Source organism: Chelonoidis abingdonii, chromosome 1 (assembly GCF_003597395.2).
Source record: "Chelonoidis abingdonii isolate Lonesome George chromosome 1, CheloAbing_2.0, whole genome shotgun sequence".
NCBI lineage: Eukaryota > Metazoa > Chordata > Testudines > Testudinidae > Chelonoidis > Chelonoidis abingdonii.
Window position 1 is genome coordinate 220,559,360 of NC_133769.1, and position 19,164 is coordinate 220,578,523.

The 19,164-nt window shown below is 39.2% G+C and overlaps 1 protein-coding gene across 12 annotated transcripts in view; it reads left to right on the forward strand.

The window, feature by feature from the left end:
- Positions 1 to 19,164, forward strand: part of LOC116825693 (dystrophin) — a 1,328,444-nt gene that overhangs the window by 1,292,005 nt on the left and 17,275 nt on the right. For 10 of the 12 annotated variants that reach the window (XM_075059803.1, XM_075059808.1, XM_075059823.1 and 7 more), the window contains 6 exons: positions 3,765 to 3,830; positions 4,893 to 4,958; positions 7,953 to 8,111; positions 12,388 to 12,631; positions 12,971 to 13,094; positions 17,084 to 17,176. In XM_075059803.1, the coding sequence (XP_074915904.1) occupies positions 3,765 to 3,830; positions 4,893 to 4,958; positions 7,953 to 8,111; positions 12,388 to 12,631; positions 12,971 to 13,094; positions 17,084 to 17,176 (752 nt within the window). The remainder of the gene's footprint in view (positions 1 to 3,764; positions 3,831 to 4,892; positions 4,959 to 7,952; positions 8,112 to 12,387; positions 12,632 to 12,970; positions 13,095 to 17,083; positions 17,177 to 19,164) is intronic. The other 2 variants (XM_075059815.1, XM_075059822.1) reach the window with 1 other exon arrangement.

A 19,164-nucleotide genomic window follows, 5' to 3' on the forward strand; every position in this document is an offset into this window, starting at 1 on the left:
ACTATTGTAGGTTAAGATTACTTTTAATTCTTAATTTACTCACAGGTGTGAATATTAGTGACGAGAGAACCATAAAGTAGTAGGGAAGATAAAACTTCTTTACTATTGTTAGCATATATCTTTTGAAATATGTGTGACCTACATTTCACTTACAATGAACTATTATTAGAATAAGCAACACCAAAATATATACACTGGAATATTGATTTATAATTTTCACATACAGCATAGATTGTCGTGAAGACGGATGGAGCACTCTTTCTCTAGAAGGCTGATGTTTAAGATGCCAAGAAATTTGCATGCTATTGCAAATTGCATGTGGTTAACACTCCACTTACTAAGAATATCAACAAAGCTTGGAACTAAAGTGTAGTAGAGGGCTTTGGAGTTACAGTGCAATGTATTTGTAAAATGGTTTCTCCTATAAATGCACCCATTGGTAATTTAAGCACACTATCTAAATATATGGATCCAGATTACTGACTCTTTAAAATACAATTAGATCTTTTAAAAGAATAAGTTAAAAATAAAAAACTCATAAAATAAAAGCTGGAGTGATACAGAATGTTGTTGCTGTGTCTAACATATCACAAATAAGTTTGTATAACATTTGTTTTAAGGCATGGTGCCCACAGATCACTTATACTAATAACTTTGTGACATGCTACACTAAGAGCTTTATACTAAGGGTAGGAGATTTGGTTATTGGATCAAAGAGGTTTACTTACACATGATACATCAGAAACCGCTATAGAAATCATGGCTAAATAGGTTTAAGGAGTTAAATTCTTCCAAATTTCCATGTTTTACCTATTTTAGCAATGGAATCCTTCATCACAATGCTACAGATCATAACTCTGAAAGCATCTAACTATCTGACCATATTCTGATTATCTGACATCTCTCTCCTAGGCCTAGAGCCCTGGTTCTGGGTCTTCAGTACCAGTTTTCTATAGGTCTCCAAAGTGCTCTGGCCTAAAAGTGAATCATCTAGGAATACCATTACTGCACTGAGAATATGCTGATTAGGTGGACACTGTGATATTTGGGGCTGGCATTGTTTATGAAAATATGATAAAGTGTGGTGCTTCTTAGCACTGGTTCAGACTCCTTATGAGTGGGGTGGATATTTTGCAGATACTCTCTAGTTGCCAAGCATACAGAGACAACTCATGCATTCTATAATGGAATTATGATTTCTGTTGTCATCACTTGGTAGTACTGAACTGGGAATCTGTCACTAAGAAACACTTTCATAGTTCCTTACTTTCAAGAACCCTTGACCTGAGGAACTGAATAGTTAATTTCAAAACACATTGCTGTGTATTGTTACCCAATTTTCTACAGAGGGTAAAGGCATTATAACATGATGTCTTAGCTACTCAACTCTTACTTGGCTTTAGTAAGAGACTCAGGGTTATTACTGCAGGCACCACTCTGAAAAATTTATCAATGATGTTTTATTAAAAAATGTTTGCAATTCATGAAGGAAAAAAGGGTCAGAAACAGTGGCTTTGTGATGCATTAAATCTTTTTGAGGTGGGAGGTTGCTTAAAATGAGCAATAATAGCATTTTGATACGCCAATTATTTTTTATTTATTTTGCAAAATTATTTTGACATCCTATTTCCCCCTCTTGTAATTGTGAAATATATAGTTCAGATTTATGCTCAAGTTTCAATGTTATTATCCCAATGTATGTTCGTTCAAGGTACACAGGGAGCACTCCCTGCTCTCCTTGAAAGATGCAATTTAATTTCTGATGATGGGGCATCAGAAGATTAATTTAGGCTCGAAATGTCAAGAATATAGAAATTGGGAGATATCAGCTAAATAGCAAAATCTTAAAGTTATTATTAATAATAAATGCCTACTAGCACAGATTTTGAAAGTGCCCTGATCTACATTCTTCTGAGTTACCTCCAGTTTTAAAGTAGTTCCATGCAAATCAGGATATCTGGTTACAATTAATTATCCATCTTCCATAAATATCTTAGGGAGTTAGTATTGAATACTTCAATGTAGTACATTGAATATTTATCCACTGATTTTGTACAGTGACGTGTAAAAGCATGGTGCATAAATGTGGGCTTGGCAATGCCAAACCTTGTCTCAGAAAAATGCGACTCATCATAATTAACCTATAGTATCTCATAGAAAAAAAAATTATAGAGGTATACTAACCTCCTAGAACTGGAAGGGACCTTGAAAGGTCATTGAGTCCAGCTCTCTGCCTTCACTAGCAGGATCAAGTATTGATTTTGCCCCAGATCCCTAAGTGGCCCCCTCAAGGATTGAACTCACAACCCTGGGTTTAGCAGGCCAATGCTCAAACCGCTGAGCTATCCTTCCCCCAAAAAAGCTTTACCAGTATGTGAGGAAAAAGTATTAACAATAATGACTTCTAAATATACAGTATATAGCTCTGTGAATTCAGAAGAAGCCTACTTTTCTAAAGCACTTCGCAAACTGCTTTAAAAACTGGAAGATGACTAGAAATGTATAATCATCCTATAGTAAATGCTTTGTAGGATCATCATGCCCTTAATACAACAGCATTACCTACCATTATAACCTGTAATAAAAAAATGGTTTCATCTGCCACTGAAATGCAACCATTCTGGAGTTGAACACCATCTCTCATGGACAGTACCAGTAACACTGCATAATAGTTTGAAAAGTGAAAGCATTTTATCTACCAAAACTATTTTAAAAAAATGAATTTAGATACACAAGTTGGAATTTGGTTATTTTTTCTAAGATTCTAAGGCCTTGTTTATACTAGAAAGTTATACCCCTTTACCTGTAACAGTACAATTAGTGGTACAAGCCCCTAGCGTAGATGCTGCTATACCAGTATAAAGATGCTTTATATTAGCATGGTTATTTCCATTTGGGAAGGAGAATAAGTTATGCTGGTATAAGGCACCTTTATATTGATATTACCCTATCACTAAAACATTGCATCTGAAATTGACATGGGACTACTGGCACAACTTTCAGTTGTAGAGCAGCCCTAAGGCTACACCAAACTTATTCTTTTGAAAAGTCACATTGATCTTCAGTTCACAAATGTGCACAGGAGTTCATTTAGTAATGATCAAAAGTTGGGGAGGTCCAACGTTACAGTTCCCCTAATACCACACTGTGGTAGTAGTGAAACTGTGGGAAGAGCACCATCACCAAAACACTGACACTAATTCTTGCAGTCTCCTATTCAAGTATATTCACTATGCTCAACACTTAACGTATATCTTATGAGGTAACTTCCTGATTGGGCATGGATGCAGGTGTTTGAAGCCCTTTTTTTTTTTTTTAAATGAGACTTGCTACTGTTGTATTAGAAACACATCTCAGAACAGGAAGGGAGAGAAATAAAACACTTCCCACAAGGTTTGGACAGTGGGTCTGGAGAGTAGGAGAAATAGTGTGGTGAATGAAAGAGGCTGGCAAATTGGGAAGAAAGTTCACCTATACATCCTTTTGAAAGAAACCTCTCATGGAACAGCTTCATTTTCTTGCTTATGTATCATAAAAAATCAAGTTCACAGAAAAACTGAATGAACCGAGTCCCTTTTGTATGCTGCCACAAAACAGTCTCCTCTGATGGATCAAGGAAGCACACAAATCATGGGTGGCAAGTATAGCTTGCTGTTTATTAAACACTGTATGAGCGATGGCAACATGAGGGCATATACATACCAAAGTGTATTTTTATCTTTTTAAGGGGTGTTTGTGATTAATCAGTGTTTTCTGCCTTATAGGCCTGCCTCGTCCCCTCAGCTTTCACATGATGATACTCATTCACGTATTGAGCATTATGCTAGCAGGTATGAGATCAGCTGGACACTAGGCAAATCTTTCTTGAAACAACCATTAAGAAAAAATACACTACAAAAGAGAAGTCATCATTATAAGGGTTTTTAATAATTGAATGTAACTAGAGTGGATAGTATACATCACCTTCTAGCTACTGCTAACCACCTACCAATTAACTTGCATGCCAGACTACTGTGCAATGATTGGCAAGTAAATAAGAGCCACTTAACATAGGTAAACGCAAAGCATGTACTTGGTTAAAACGGCCTTTTAGTTCTGTGTAGGTCTTTATTAAGTTATGCATTCTGCTTACTTAGGGTTTTGTTTTAATTAAAATTCTTGGTATTACTGTATAATGCAGAGCCTTCCAAAACTTCTAACTACCAATACTTAAGTCTCAAATGATACATTTAGCCAACATTGTAACCCTAAAGAATTGAGTTTATGAAATACTTGGAAAGGTATCTTTTTCTGTTTTGGAGGGGGATGATGATATACTGCTGCTGTAGTTCACTTACCAAGCTTTAAGAGGACTTTTCATAGTACTCTTATCTTAAGAACAAAACGTTTGGGTAAATGCTCAGATCTGCAACGCAAAGTGATCCCCCCCACCCCCCCAAGCAGGGAATTTTCAAGGTAGATACCGTGATGGGAAAAAAAAATCAAACTAGATGTCTTCTAAATTATGTTGCATTCAAAAGGGAATAAATATCCTCAACAAACTAGAAACATCCAGGACACTTCAGCTCTGGTGATGACATTGCCAGGTATGGAACAATTTGTGGAAGCCTAGGGCATCTTAAGGTCTTTCTTTCATAGTAGTATCTGCTTAACCAGGAGGATTTGTAGAGATTATCAGTGATCTATCTCAATTAATGAATAAGAAGTTAGTTATGACAACTGCTTGCAATCGCATTTGTTAACTAGCAGCGAGTGAAAAATTTAGAGTCTCTAATATGTTGACTACTGTGTCACCAAAATGTTATATATTTTACAGTTTTCAGGAAAGTTAGAGCCAGAAAAATTTGCAGTGAGACTTATGGGTTTTATTGAGTCTTTCAATTTTTCCACAGGCTAGCAGAAATGGAGAACAGCAATGGATCTTACCTAAATGACAGTATTTCTCCTAATGAGAGCATGTAAGTATACTATTCGTATGAATATTTCTCATGTGCATTTGCTTGTGAAGGCTTAGCACCTTGCCAGAGCCGGCTCTAGGTTTTTTGCCGCCCCAAGCGAAAAAAACCCTCCGAGAGCACAACTGCCACCCCCGGAATGCTGCCCTTGCAATTGTGCCACCCCAAGCAAGTGCTTGGTTTGCTGGTGCCTAGCGCCACCCCTGCAGCTTGCAATAAAGTACCAATAATACTGAGTTCACAACATTTTCTTGTTCACATCTGATTGTCGTGTGATCTCATTGTGGTTTGTTTGGTTGTGGACTTCTCATGGCCCACCACCATATATACCAAAGCCAGGATTTATGAGGTATAACTCAAAACTGTACATATGCAGCTGATGATGAAATGTCATCACACTTAAAAGTAGTCCAATGTTATGTCTTCAACACAAATTTCACATAATACATTGAGAAAAAAAACCCTCTCTCATAGAGTGTACCTCATAAATGAAGTATTACTTGGTAGTTTGAAGTTTTCCCTTTTCCTGTGAACTTTAAACTTAAAAGTGAATAAAAATATTGAATGCTAGAAATGTCAGTGCAGCCTTTTGAGGAGTCATCAGGGCTATACTAAAAAGAGTCAGTCCACAAATAATTAAATTATACTGCTAGCAATGGTAGCATGAGTTCGTGCTAGTTATTAAATATTAAAAGTCAAAAGCCTTGATTGGATAGTATGTGGAAAAATGCATTGACAAATAGTCTTTATATTGCTTTATACTTAAAGGACCAAGGATGCAGCCAGTTTGAAATCTAGTCAGTTTTGTTAAAAGTAGTTTCATAATCTGCACCTGACACTTATGCAAATTTTGTGCTTTTGTGATCACATTTTCCTTGGGGGAGGGACGGAAGGAAGGGGTTCATGGTTTTCTGCATCCGGTTGATCTGTGAAATACACACAAAAACAAAAGGGGAAAAACTGATTAAAGGTTAAAAATTTCAAATGCACCTAAGCCCTGTCTCTAATATAGATTCAGGTGCTTAGGAGCCTAAATGTAACTGGACATCAGCTCTGAAGTACTCAACTCACTTCTAAAAATGGGACTTGGGTTGTTAAATCAGTTAGGGCTGGTCTACAGTAACACTGTAAGTTGACCTAAGTTACGTCTACTTCAGTTACATAACTGAAGTTGACGTAACTTAGGTAGACTTAGTGTGGTGTCTAACACCACACTATGTCAAGTGGAGACACTCTCCTGCCAACTTACATTCTGCCTCTTGGGAAGGTGGAGTCACTCTGCCATCAACTTAGCTTTTCTTTATCAGACCCGCTAAATCGAAACCGCTGCATCAATCGCAGTAGTGCTGGTTTAGCCAGAAGTGTAGACAAGCCCTTAAGGGCTTTTGAATATTTTATCTTAAGTATCTAACCAGGTAAACCATGAATCTGACTCTACACAAAATGCTGTCAAATACATCAAGTAAACACATTTTTAATAAAAGATTTTTCTCCTTTGTCAACTTTAGTCTGTTAATTCTTCTCTCTACAGATTTGTAACTTAGTTGTGTGGATGAGCTCAAGGCTGAAATGTTGCATGAAAGTTCTAAATGTAGGAGCTAATGATTCTTTAAAATTTTCTGGTTTTAAAAAAAGGGATTACCTGTTTTGAAGTCACAAGTTTTTCAGATGCTTTTATTACCTCAAATAATCTTTATATGACCTACATCGTTTAGCACTCTTACAGGCTAAAAAATAGCTTTAGTAGTGTTTTGAGGAATAAAATTAAAAGCAGCAATATTTTAATTTTTGAAAAGTAACTACAGTAGGTACACTATAAATGCCCAATTAAACATGAAACAAACAAAAACTATACAAAATAATCTCTCAGTACGACTTATTTGAAAAACAAGACTCTCCCCTTCCTGTTGCTTACTGTGGTGTCCATTCTTCCAAAACCCCAGCCCACTGTGGTCTTTTACTTTTACTGCTGATATCAGTTTAGCATAGGCCCCACACACCCTTTAAAAGAAATAAATCCAGAACTCTCAGTGAATTTTGGGAATATGCAAGATGTGCAGAATTGAGCTGGTAGATTTGTAACTTCTTTGTGTAGGGAACTTTTCGCTTTATATGTCTGAGAAGTTTCATGTCCTCAACGTGAAACTGCATCCATAATAAAACTGGTTTTATATATTAAAACATTTTAAAAAGGAAAACAACACTCTGGCTGTATGTGTAATTGTGAACATAATTTATGTGTCAGAAAAACTTTATAAGAAAGTGAACTGGCCTGGTTGGCCACTGACATAAACAATGCAATTCCAATGAACGAGTGAATTTGGCATAAGTTTCTGATTAAAATTATTGGGAAAAAAAACAACTTTAATTTCTTTCTTAAAATAGGATACATAAAACTTCATTAACTCCAACCATAAAACAGTAAGGTGTATGCAGTACAAAAAAAATCTATAATATTCAGTAAAAATATTAATAAAACTAAACTCTACAATAAACTAAAAGGAGAAGGAAGAAGAGTATAAATAGAAAAAGGACTAGGTATAAGAAGAATGGATATAAAGGACTATGAGTAAAAATAAATGTTTTGGCCTTGATTCCACAAGTTTTTGTGCAGTGGCATAGCAGGTAGCACAAGGTGGTGATTCTTTAATGCAAGTGTGAGTAAGTCAGGTTAAGCACTGGATGGAAGCAAGATGAAACATGAGGGCCAAGATCCTCAGCTGCACCAGAGCTTTGCTTGAAACACCTGAGGAAGAGGAGGAAGGCAAAGGTGGATCCCAAGCATATGGAGCATGAGGGAAGGCACATAGTGAATTAATGTAATCACATGAGCAAATTTCACTACAAGTACACTAATCCCCTGCTCCTTGCAATGAATCCAGCTGAATTTCTTCAAGAGTAAAGAGGTTTTTATATGAGTTTCCTTCTATCAATAATCATAAAGATAAAAGTGAAGATGAAGAAAGCAGTTTTGGGGGTTTTGCTGTGTTTTTCCAGAGATGATGAACATTTGTTAATCCAGCACTACTGCCAGAGTTTGAACCAGGAATCCCCACTGAGCCAGCCTCGCAGTCCTGCCCAGATTCTGATTTCCCTGGAGAGTGAAGAAAGAGGTGAGCTAGAGAGAATCCTAGCAGATCTGGAGGAAGAAAACAGGTAAGATATACTTTCCAGCTGTTATCATAGTTGCATATACGTGCTACACACACATAAAGAGGCAAAAGTTAAGCTGAGAAACCTGCTGTTAGAGTGTCAGTTTTATTAAGCTTTTCTATTAAATCTCCTGCATACGTTCTCTCTCACACTTTCTGCTAGATATGTGAGAGACGATAGAACAAAATGGTATAAATATAGGCCCATTCATGCTTTTGATGCAATCATGAATCAGCACTATTGTGTTTAGCCTGCTATGCAGAATCTTTATAAAGCTAAAACTTCAAAGGAAAATACGGGTCACTTCATTTTGTGATTATAGGGTTACTTATTACAAGTTCTGTAAACAGTGTTGTATAACTCTTCTTTATATACAATGTACTGAGTTCTTTTTATCAGCATGTATTTCAAAATAACTTCAGCATTACTTTATTTTGCATTAGCCATTACAGGAGAGAGCGTTGTGTACATTTTCTGCCACAGACACCTGGAGGAAAAAGACTTTTCTTGAAAATAACCAATTGGATAGCATATTTCCCCTAGAAAGATGGGTGAGGGAGTGTAGAGATGTTGGACTCACCCCTGCGGTGCCTCCTGCTGGTCAGTCAGGGAATTAGCTCGTCCAGCCTCCTGAGCGCCCTCTACAGGCCAGTGTCCCGCTACCACTGGCCCCCATGTCCCTCCCAGGACCCGGTGCCCCTTGTCTTTGGGGTGCTTCCCCCTGGCAATACCCCCACAGTCTCAGGGTCTCCCCACCCAGGGGAACCCCCAACCCTCTATCCCCACCTTGCCTCAGTCTTGGGCTGCTGCCAGTCACCATCTAGCCCTCACTCACTGGGGCAGACTGCAGTGTAAAAGTCACTCATCATAGGCAAGATTGGGTTTGGACCTGCTGCCTCTGCCTACCTGTGGGCTGACCCCTGCAACCCCAGTACCTAATTGGCCTTCCACTAGGCTGCAGCCTGGCGGGTTTCCAGGCTGGAACTCCCCAGCCCTGCTCTACTCCAGGTACCTTCTCTAGCTCCCCAGCAGCCAGGCCCATCTCCCTCCACAGCTAGAGGAGATCTCCATGCTTCTGGCCCACTGCCCTCTTAGAAGGGCCAGCTGGGCCCTGATTGTACTGGCTACAGCTGTAGCTGCTTTCCCCATCAGCCCAGCTTTTCTCTGCCACAGCCCTCTTTCCTGGGCTGCTTTAAGCCCTTCCAGGCAGGAGCGGGGTGACCACCCTGCTACAGAGAGGAAGAAGATATATAAAGAAGATAAAGGGGCTGTGAAATAACTGTGCAGTGCTTTTGTAGAGGATGAATTTCCGCATTTCCTCCAGTAGTCATAAATGGTGCACAGGCCTTGTGATGGTTCTCTGCACAGAGGTAATATTGTACCATGTTAGCTAAAATGTGAATTTTTAATACTTTTACTATGTGACCTACTTTTTAATCCTTCGGTGGCAGACACCTTTTTCTTCATTTCCTTCAAATTTAACTTTTCATTCCTAGCTTTTCTTTATCTTTCATAGCAAAGGCTCAAGTGGGTTTTGACAGCATCAAAGCACTGTAGTCACATTGCTCTGATATTTTGGGGCTCTATTGCTTCGCTCAACCAGCAGAAACCAACACTAAACCTGGCAGATCTGGTTATTGGCAGATTTAATACTGAGACCCCGAGAACTGAAAAATCATGACTCAGGTCCCCCAAAGTTATAAGATTTAAAGAAAATAGATTTCTGAGTGCACTTGATTGACCTTTTCAGATCTGCTATCTAGGAAGAGGGCATTCATCATAGCCGTAGCTACAGCCTGTGGACTTAGTGAGAAACAGGCCAAGTGACCAATGCTCTGTTACCTGTATGCCATATGGGAAATATGGTATGGTCAGTGTCATCATCTCTGTTTCCACCTCATACAGACCACTAATCTGTCTGTATTTCCCAAGTCGCTTTTACACCATTGTTATCACTGACCTGGTGTTCATTCATCTGGATACATCAAAAGATATTCAACTATCCCAAAGACAGCATTCATTGCAGGCCTTCTGTCTTTTCCACAGAATTTGAAAAGCTATTACTGGAAGCTCTATATGTACTTGAAGCAAAAATGCTTCCCTCGCAAAGGTCTGATCTTGGAGAGAGAAGTTGTGGTCACTTCTGATGCTCTCATGACCTCCCATCCAGAGCTGATGTGGCAGATTTGCAGTTGCTGTTCATCTAGAACTCTTTAATCTTCCTGGGTGGTGTCCTGCATTCTAGTGGGAAGCTCAAAGAGAGCATCTACTTACCAGTAACTGTTGTTCTTTGAGTGTGTCAGCTCTGTAAATTCTCACTGCACACCTCCCCCCTTTAGCAGAGAAAGAATCCCAAAATTTAGGTGAGGAACTGAAGGGTGGGTGGAGCCATTCCCCCTTTCATTCTCAGAATCGTCTGCAAGGAGAGGACTGTGGGGTGAATGTCCTGAGTGGGCATTGTTCTCTAGAAAATGCTGTGGCTCATCCCTAGAAAGCACGAATACCACAAGTGTTACTGTGCAGATGCAACATTTTTTTAAAGAACAACAGTTATTGATAAGTAACTTCTCATTATTCTTGACACCATTTTCTTGTCCATGTGAAATTATACATAACATGTTTGACTTCAGAGCAAGTGTAGGTCCTCTCCTTCTGCTTGGAGCAGGCAAGATGTCCAGCTCCTTTAGCACTGCTAAACTTCATGTTGTAGAATCTTGTCTCATGTTACAGCCACATACAGCCCCCCAACCATTCATGTATTGTGGACGTACTTCTAAATCTTTCTAAGCATTCCCCAGTTTAATAAATCTTACAATAGGGTTTCTGGGGTGTTTTTAAGCCTCTAAATCAGAATATAAATGAGAAATTGGGTTCAATGGCAGGAATAAGCTTCCACTCTATCTGTACCAGAGCATATAATAAAGAGTTTTTAAGAAACAAGAAAATCTAGGCCACTACTTTTGTCAAGTAAGCAGTTATGAGGTCTGTAGCCTGTGGTACCATTTTTTCCCTCTGGGATGTACTAAAGGGACATCATAGCAGTAAAATCCTAATACAGTTTATTATGCTTCCCCTTTGTGTGAAGATTGCTGCTACGAAATTTTATTTCTTTGGTTGTAAGATGGCCTGCATTGTCCATAACTAGGCTTTTAGCTTTTCACCTCTTCTATTCTGCAGAACATGGAGAGGATGATCTTAAAAAGAAAACCAAGTAACTGCTCACCAGGGAAACGTTCTTGTTTCAAGTGCTCAGCATCATGCTGAAAGAATTCTACTCTTTGGCCTCACATCTGATATTAATCCTATGGAGTGTTTTATTCAAGAGACTGACTAGAAAAACAGTTAGCCCAATGCAGGATTAACAGAGTAGTAAAGTGATGATAGAAATGTGGCATTCAGAGAATGCTGTGTACAGCCCAGCTATTAAAAGATTAACAAAATATAAGTCTAATTTAACAGGTCAGCTCATTGCCTGTTCCTCTGTTACTCGATTACCCATTCTAACAGTTAGTTTGAAAATCTAGTTTATGGTAAATATAAGAGAGGCAATTTGGTCTGATGTGGCAAATGAGCACAGAGTTGCAAGTGGGGAATTCAAATCCAAATTCTGCCACTGGCTTGCTGTGTGACTTTCTCTGCCTCAGTTTTCTGATCTGTAAAATAGAATAATTCTTGACTATGTCCTTCACTGCGCTGCTGTGAAAATGAATTAGTGTTTGCACAGTGCTTTGAATAGGCAAAGTGCTATATAAGTGCATTACTAATATTGTATATACCATGTATTTTGTGACCAAATTGTAGCATTCACATTTCACAGTACTCACACTTTTTAGAAATGAGCAAATGGTTCATTGTCTGCTGTTAACTACAAAGTTCAGCAAACTGGAAGCTGAATCACATCTCCTGCTTATGCTTTGGGAGGGGCTTCTCGAACAGTCACCCCTCACGTGCCACCCATGCTCTGGGAAGGTAGTTCAGAACTCTAATGAACCAGAGACCTGACAATGATATCTGTGTTTCAGGGCAACATAATGACATCCCTGTGTGAAAACCTGTACAAATTGGTACCTTACCTCTGTCAGACCAAACTCAAATTTTGTAGGTTAGTTTCAGCAGGCTTGAAGGCAGGTAGTTTGGATGGGCTTAAATCCCAAACTGTGTGCCTATTCCTAATAGTTATATGTGCGATGTGAATTCTGACTGCTATAGCCAGGGGATGGCATATGCTGTGCTATTCTACTTTGTAACGGTAAGGCTTTCCTTTTTTTGACATTAACAGAAACCTGCAGGCTGAATATGACCGACTGAAGCAACAGCATGATAACAAAGGACTTTCTCCACTGCCATCCCCACCTGAGATGATGCCCATCTCCCCACAAAGTCCCCGTGATGCTGAGCTCATTGCAGAAGCCAAGCTGCTTCGACAGCACAAGGGCCGCCTGGAAGCCAGGATGCAGATTCTGGAGGATCACAACAAGCAGCTGGAGTCACAGCTGCACAGGCTGAGGCAGCTGCTGGAACAGGTAAGTCCTTTGGGTTTTTCTTTGGAGTGCTAAAGAATGATTTTCCAAAGCAGAGTTTGAAATTTTATCAATAACTGTAGCACGTCAGGAAGTGATATCTGTGAAGTGTAGTCAGAGAGAGGAACTTGATCTTACTGTAGATTGCAAGTGGTAAGGTAAGATCACTGGTGTGTGAATGCAGTGCAGTATCTTTTTTAATTTAGAATTTGGATCCATAGCCCATTGAAATGTATTGAAAAAAATTGTTGTGTAACCATTGTGGAATATATACAAAATATGGAAATATAAAAATTTGCTCAAATGCATTCAGCTGTGAATATCCACCTTGTTTTATCTCAGCCCCAGGCAGATTCCAAGGTGAATGGTACAACACTGTCTTCTCCTTCTACCTCCTTACAGAGGTCAGATAGCAGTCAGCCAATGCTTCTCCGCGTCGTCGGCAGCCAGACTTCAGAAACCATGGGTAAGATGACAATGTTCAAACTGTCACGAGATTTATATTTATATTTTACGGTGTAGGACACCACAAAATTATCTACGGATAATAAAGATTGTATTCAGTTGCTAATACAAACAACAGTGGGCACTGACTTTAGTTGGCTATTTCTCCATTGTATATCATGATGCAGGCTTTTGTATTTAACTGTTGCGCAGTGCCACAGATACACCTCTACCCCGATATAACACTGTCCTCGGGAGCCAAAAAATCTTACCACGTTATAGATGAAACCGTGTTATATCGAACTTGCTTTGATACGCCTGAGTGTGCAGCCCCACCCCGCCCGAGCACTGCTTTACCGCATTATAGCCGAATTCGTGTTATATTGGGTCACGTTATATAGGAGTAGAGGTATATTTTGACATCAAACAGCTCCATCAGGGCTTGTATTTGAAAAACAGGTACCAAGAAAAAGCTAAAGCAAGCCATTCAGATAATCTCTAAACTAATAAATTTGATCTAATCTGATTTACATGGACACAGTCTTACTTATGACTAAGTGGTTTTAAAAAATGATCAACCATCCCACATGGTTAATTGATGTGATCTTATTTTAATGTATCATTGCTCAAATAAATACAACTGAGTGAGAGGCCACTGACAGGCAGCACCCACCTGGTAGCTTTTATAAATGTATTTATGATGATAAATCACAGATTGGTTGTGGAGAAAGGTTTATTCAGCAGTAGTCTTCAGTGAATAATGGTTGGTATTTTAGTTTTTGGTAATGTTTCTGCTGTAGTTTCCTATCTGATAGATATTTATTGCCCAGTATCAAGGTTCCTGAGGTAACTGCACCTTGGAACCTTCATGGCCTCCTTGAGGATATGCCACTTAGGCTTCAAGCCTCTAGTCATCACCTTCCTCGGGACAGATTGAGATTAAGATGGAGATGGAGATTAAGGCTGAAGATTTCTTCAATTCACTGTGATCACCTGAACAAAGATGAGTTTAGTTCAGCACCTGCTATCCTGTTCTTTCCCAAGGGTTGTGACAGGCTTAACCAATGACAAGCCAGACTTCATGAAGCAAAATATTATTTATTCAGAACAAAACTATTACAGAGAAAACATATCTTGAAAAAAATCAACTGCTTATATGCATACCTATCTTGCCAGGCAGTCATCAGCCTTTCACATGGAGACCCTGGCAGGTTTCTAAGGGGAAAGGTCTGTCTCTCCAGGTCACACCCAGAAACAGGAAATTATTTTAAGTAAAGCAGTAGTTGTCTAGTAATGTATTCTTACAATAAACTGATTTAATTCAATGACCTCAAAGTACCAATAGCTTCACACACAAAAAAAAAAAAACAATTTTAAGGCTATTGGAAATATTCTGATTTGTACAGATAACTAATATGCAGTAAACTGATTTTTCTTTTTTTAAAATTGGGGGAATTAATGTTTTCCTCTATCATACTGTAAAACATATTTCGTTGAGATCCAGAGATGGGTGTATGTTTAGAGAACTTGTTGTCAGTCTTAAATGAAATGGAGGTGGCAGATTTACCCCATATTGGACAACTTCTGCTGCCTTGTGAGTGGTAATGCTACCATCATCATATGTGTGACTGGGGCAACAAAATTGACTATATAGGGACCTCCTGCAATAACCAGTGTGGAGTAATGTATCTTTGAGAGAATGTGTAGTGCTGAAGTGATCTTGAAGTTAAATACTAGGGGTGAGAGGAGAGTACAGTAATGAGCAAAGGTGTGGGGGAGGGAGGGGTTATTACTGAAATTGCTTGTTTGCTTCTTACTTTAGTTACCCTGCACTATGTACAAAATTTGTTATGGATATATTAATATGATTTAGATTAGTGTTCTGAAGAAGCGAATTGTGGTGAGCTTAATCATTTCATGACCATTTAATTTCTTCTTTCTATGTGTTTTCCCTTTTTCCATAAAATCTATTACTTAAACATATGGATGCAAAACCAGAAAGTCAGCAGTTACCAGCTTTTTATTAACAGATGTATAGATCTTTGTTGTGTCATTAGTTAGACCAAACATACAGTACATGGATTCTCATTGTGCATCTGCTAAAGATGACTCCCATTGAACATAATTCATTAGACCTAAATTAGTTTTCTGAGACAAAAATGTAGAAGGACAGTAAGATGTTTAATCGATTTCAGTGTTATCATAATGAGACTTCACAGTGAAGCAGCATTCCAGTACCGTGGAACAAAAATCACATGGGATCTTTTTGGCTATGCTAATGTGCAGCACTTTTCATTGTTACAATACAGTGGAAGTCTTTTAGTTGTTGTTGGGGGCTGCTTGTATGATGTCCGGTTTCATTATTTTATTTAAATACAGTTATTTAAATACAATTTTAACTATATTTAGCTACAAGTTAAAAGTAAATTTTAGGTAACGTTTTCTAACGCACTTAGCATTAAGATAAGAGCAGTGAATACATCGTAAATGAACGTATATTGATCTTGAGGGCATATATAGCTAGACTTGTATCTATGCTTAACAATACCACTTTGGACAGTAGTGCCTATCCTTACTCAGGTGATTAATGTTGGCCAGAACACAATAGGATTATTCCCTATTCTTTGAAAATATATATTTGGATCTTTAGGGCCAGATTCTGCCTTCTTTATCCAGACTGATTCAGGTATTCAGCCTGAGTAGTGGCTTTGAATCTGGCTCTGAATTTCCACCTTGACATCCGTCAGAGGCTGGAAAAGTGACTCTGGTTTTCTCAAGTTTTCAAAGGACAACACTTCTAACGGGGCAACATTTTGAATGAAAATAATTCCTGCCATAAGATTTGAATCCACAGCCTTCTGGTCCAAAGCCAAGATGCATACTAAGCCTGACAGAAGCAGTGCTATAAGACTTGGATTTTGTCGTGTCTTTGTAGTAGAGATTTCGCTAACATGGAGTATCAAAAATAGGGGGGAGAGTTGGTAGCATTAATATTCTTTGGGTGGCATTGCTTTCTCAAGTCCAGTGAGGTAAGATGCCAGGTGTATTCTACTCTGATAATAGAGGACTATGAAATGGGACAAAGGCTCAAATAGTTTTCAAAATGCCGATGCATCTCTGCTTGGGTTATTACAGATGGCAAAGGAGCTTTTGTGTCTTAATGGGGGATTAGACAAATAAGAGAGAATCTCACTCTCATAGAGAACCCTCCAGGTGTATTCTCCTTTTAGAAACTCTGCTTTTTAAGCACTTTAACTGCTATTAGGCTTCAGATTAAAAACTAAGCAAAATTACCCTTTCCTGTACAATTGGGCAGATGGCATTTGGTTATTTGAAACATCAGAAAATGTAAAAATACCTGTAAAGATAAAGTGTTCTGAACTTCCAGTAAGCTTCTGCTTTATAATCCTAATATAGAAATCATTCAAAGGGACATATGGATTTTGCTTTGTTTGAACTGTTTTTAAAACCTTTCACAATACAGTTGAGTATTCCTGGAGCACCAATCTGATGCAATTAAACTGTCAAAAATATTAATGTTGATGCAGATTTACTCTGCTAGGCAAAGCATTCCTAACGTGAAGCCAGCACCATTAGAGAGCTGCTCAAACAGCACTGCTCACAACAGCAAAAATTGGTACCAGTAATGGAATGAGGAAAACTGAAACAAGGACCCATCATTTATATGAACTCCCTCCTCTTCGCAGATGTTTCCCCCAGGTCAAGTAATCCTGGCATTCTTTTAATGAATTAAAGTTTGAGATGCCGATTTGCCTGATTTTACACAGCTTCATTAAAATGGAAAGCATATAACATTTGGTGACAAAATTGCCCCTTAAAATTTAGACTGGATATTAGCCAGGAAGATTTATTTCAAGCGTCCTGCCTCCAAAAGGTGTAAGTGTGGGTGTGGGGGGGTTGGGGTGGGGTGGGGGAAGAAGTACCATAGTGAACTGTTTACCAGATGTTTTTGCAGTGACGTAAATGCCATGGTTTGGATTTGTTTTTAAGGCGAGGATGACCTGCTCAGCCCTCCCCAGGACACAAGCACAGGGTTGGAGGAAGTGATGGAACAGCTTAACAATTCCTTCCCAAGTACAAGAGGTAAGCTTCAGTAACCCAGAAGTATACATCAGCAGCTAAGAGGTGGTGTACAGTCCTTAAAGATCACACAATATAATATACAGTAGAACCTCAGAGTTAGGAACGCCTCAGGAATGGAGGTTTTGTGTAACTCTGAAATGTTCGATCTCTGAACAAAATGTGATGGCTGTTCTTTCAAAAGTTTACAACTGAACATTGACTTAATACAGCTTTGAAAGTTTACTATGCAGAACAAAAATGCTGCTTTCCCTTTATTGTTTAATAGTTGATGTTTAACACAGTACTGTCCTGTATTTGCTTTTGCTTTTTCTTTGCTGCTGCCTGATTGCATACTTCTGGTTCCAAACACAATTTGTGGTTGACTGGTCAGTTTGTAACTCTGGTGTTCGTAACTCTGAGGTTTTACTGTACAACTATATGTGTATAAGTATATGGTGTGTGAGAGAGAAATAAGCTACTTCTGTCTCTATTTTTTCTGCTCAAGATTATTCAGCTGTTTTTGTTAAGACTAACTACAAAGAAACTGTGTTATATATAAGGGACATCATAATCGCCTCAAAAATCTAACCTAGTTTAGTGGGTGCCCTATTAACAATATACACTCTATATCTATTCTTTTCCTTATAATTTCCTCTTTTCCCTTTCCCTTGGTTCCTTTTTTCACAGTCCCTCTATGTTTTTCAATCTGTCTGTTCTCTGCTGTATTTTTTGACCTATGTTTCATTGTATTTTATTCTCTCTCCTTCTTTCTAAGAAGATTGCGAACCTAATAACATTAGAGTTGGAGTCAAAACTTTCAAACTCATGCTGTTCAAGTTAAAAGTGAGAGAAAATATGCTGGCTGCAACTTTGTACAGAGAGAGAGAGAGAGTGTGTGTGTATGTGTGTGTGTGTAGAGGCAACAGCACCTCTTTCAATTTTCTTGTTTTTATTAAAGTTTGCTGCCTTTGTTTGCTGAAGATAAGCACAAACATTATTTGAATTATGGTTTCTAAAGCCTTTTATTTAAGAAAAGATCTTTTCTGAGCCAGAACAAAACATTCTGCTCCTAAGAGAATTGCTTGTATTCAGGACTGGAGATTGTTGGACAGTAGCTACAAAGGTTGACATTCACCTGCTGTGGAGAAGCCCCATAAGTCCTATGTGCCACCTGAAGTCCCACTTTTGCCTTATTTTGTGGATGTACATAGGCTTTGTGCACACCATTTGCACAGGGAGATGAATTTCACACTAAGTGCCTTCTCCAAAGGATGATGTGTCTGCTTCATCCCAAGCAATGACCTCTGCCATGCGAACCATAACCAATAACCTTCATAAGGTGATGTGATAGGGCCCCTCAAACAGTAGAAAGTGAAGGGAGCAGGGGTGAAAGAAACTTAAAGGACTTACTGGTGGGCCAGAGTCCTGAGCAGGGGTGTGGCCTCAACCAGAAGAGGCGAGGCCTTTCAAGATTTAAAGGCCCTGGGGCTCCAGCTGTGGCTGGGAGCCCCAGGGCCTTTAAATCAGCCCGGAGCTACCAGCTGCAGAGGTGGCTACCAGATGCAGAGGCGGCTGGGAGCCCTGGGGTTCAGGGGCAAATTAAAGGGCCTAGGGCGTTGGCTGCCGCAGAGTTCTGGGCCCTTTAAATCACCGCAGGATGGCTAGGCTCGTGCAGGGATTTAAAGGGCCCAGGTCTCCTGCCTCTGCAGGAAGCCCTGGGCCCTTTAAATCCCCGCCAGAGCCCTGCCACCACTGGGGTTAGAGTTGGCAGGGCTCAGGCAGTGATTTAAAGGGCCTGGGGCTCCCCACAGCAGCTGGAGCCTTGGGACCTTTAAATCACCGCTAGAGAAGCTGGTCCAGTCCGGCGTACTTTCACCTTTGGAAGGGAGGTTGGAGAATGGAATGAAAAAATGGATAATGGAAATAGAATCATATAGAAAACATTTTATCTTAAGAAAATCTGCTGCAAAATACTTTCACCTAAGTTGATCTCCTTAACATGGTGAGCA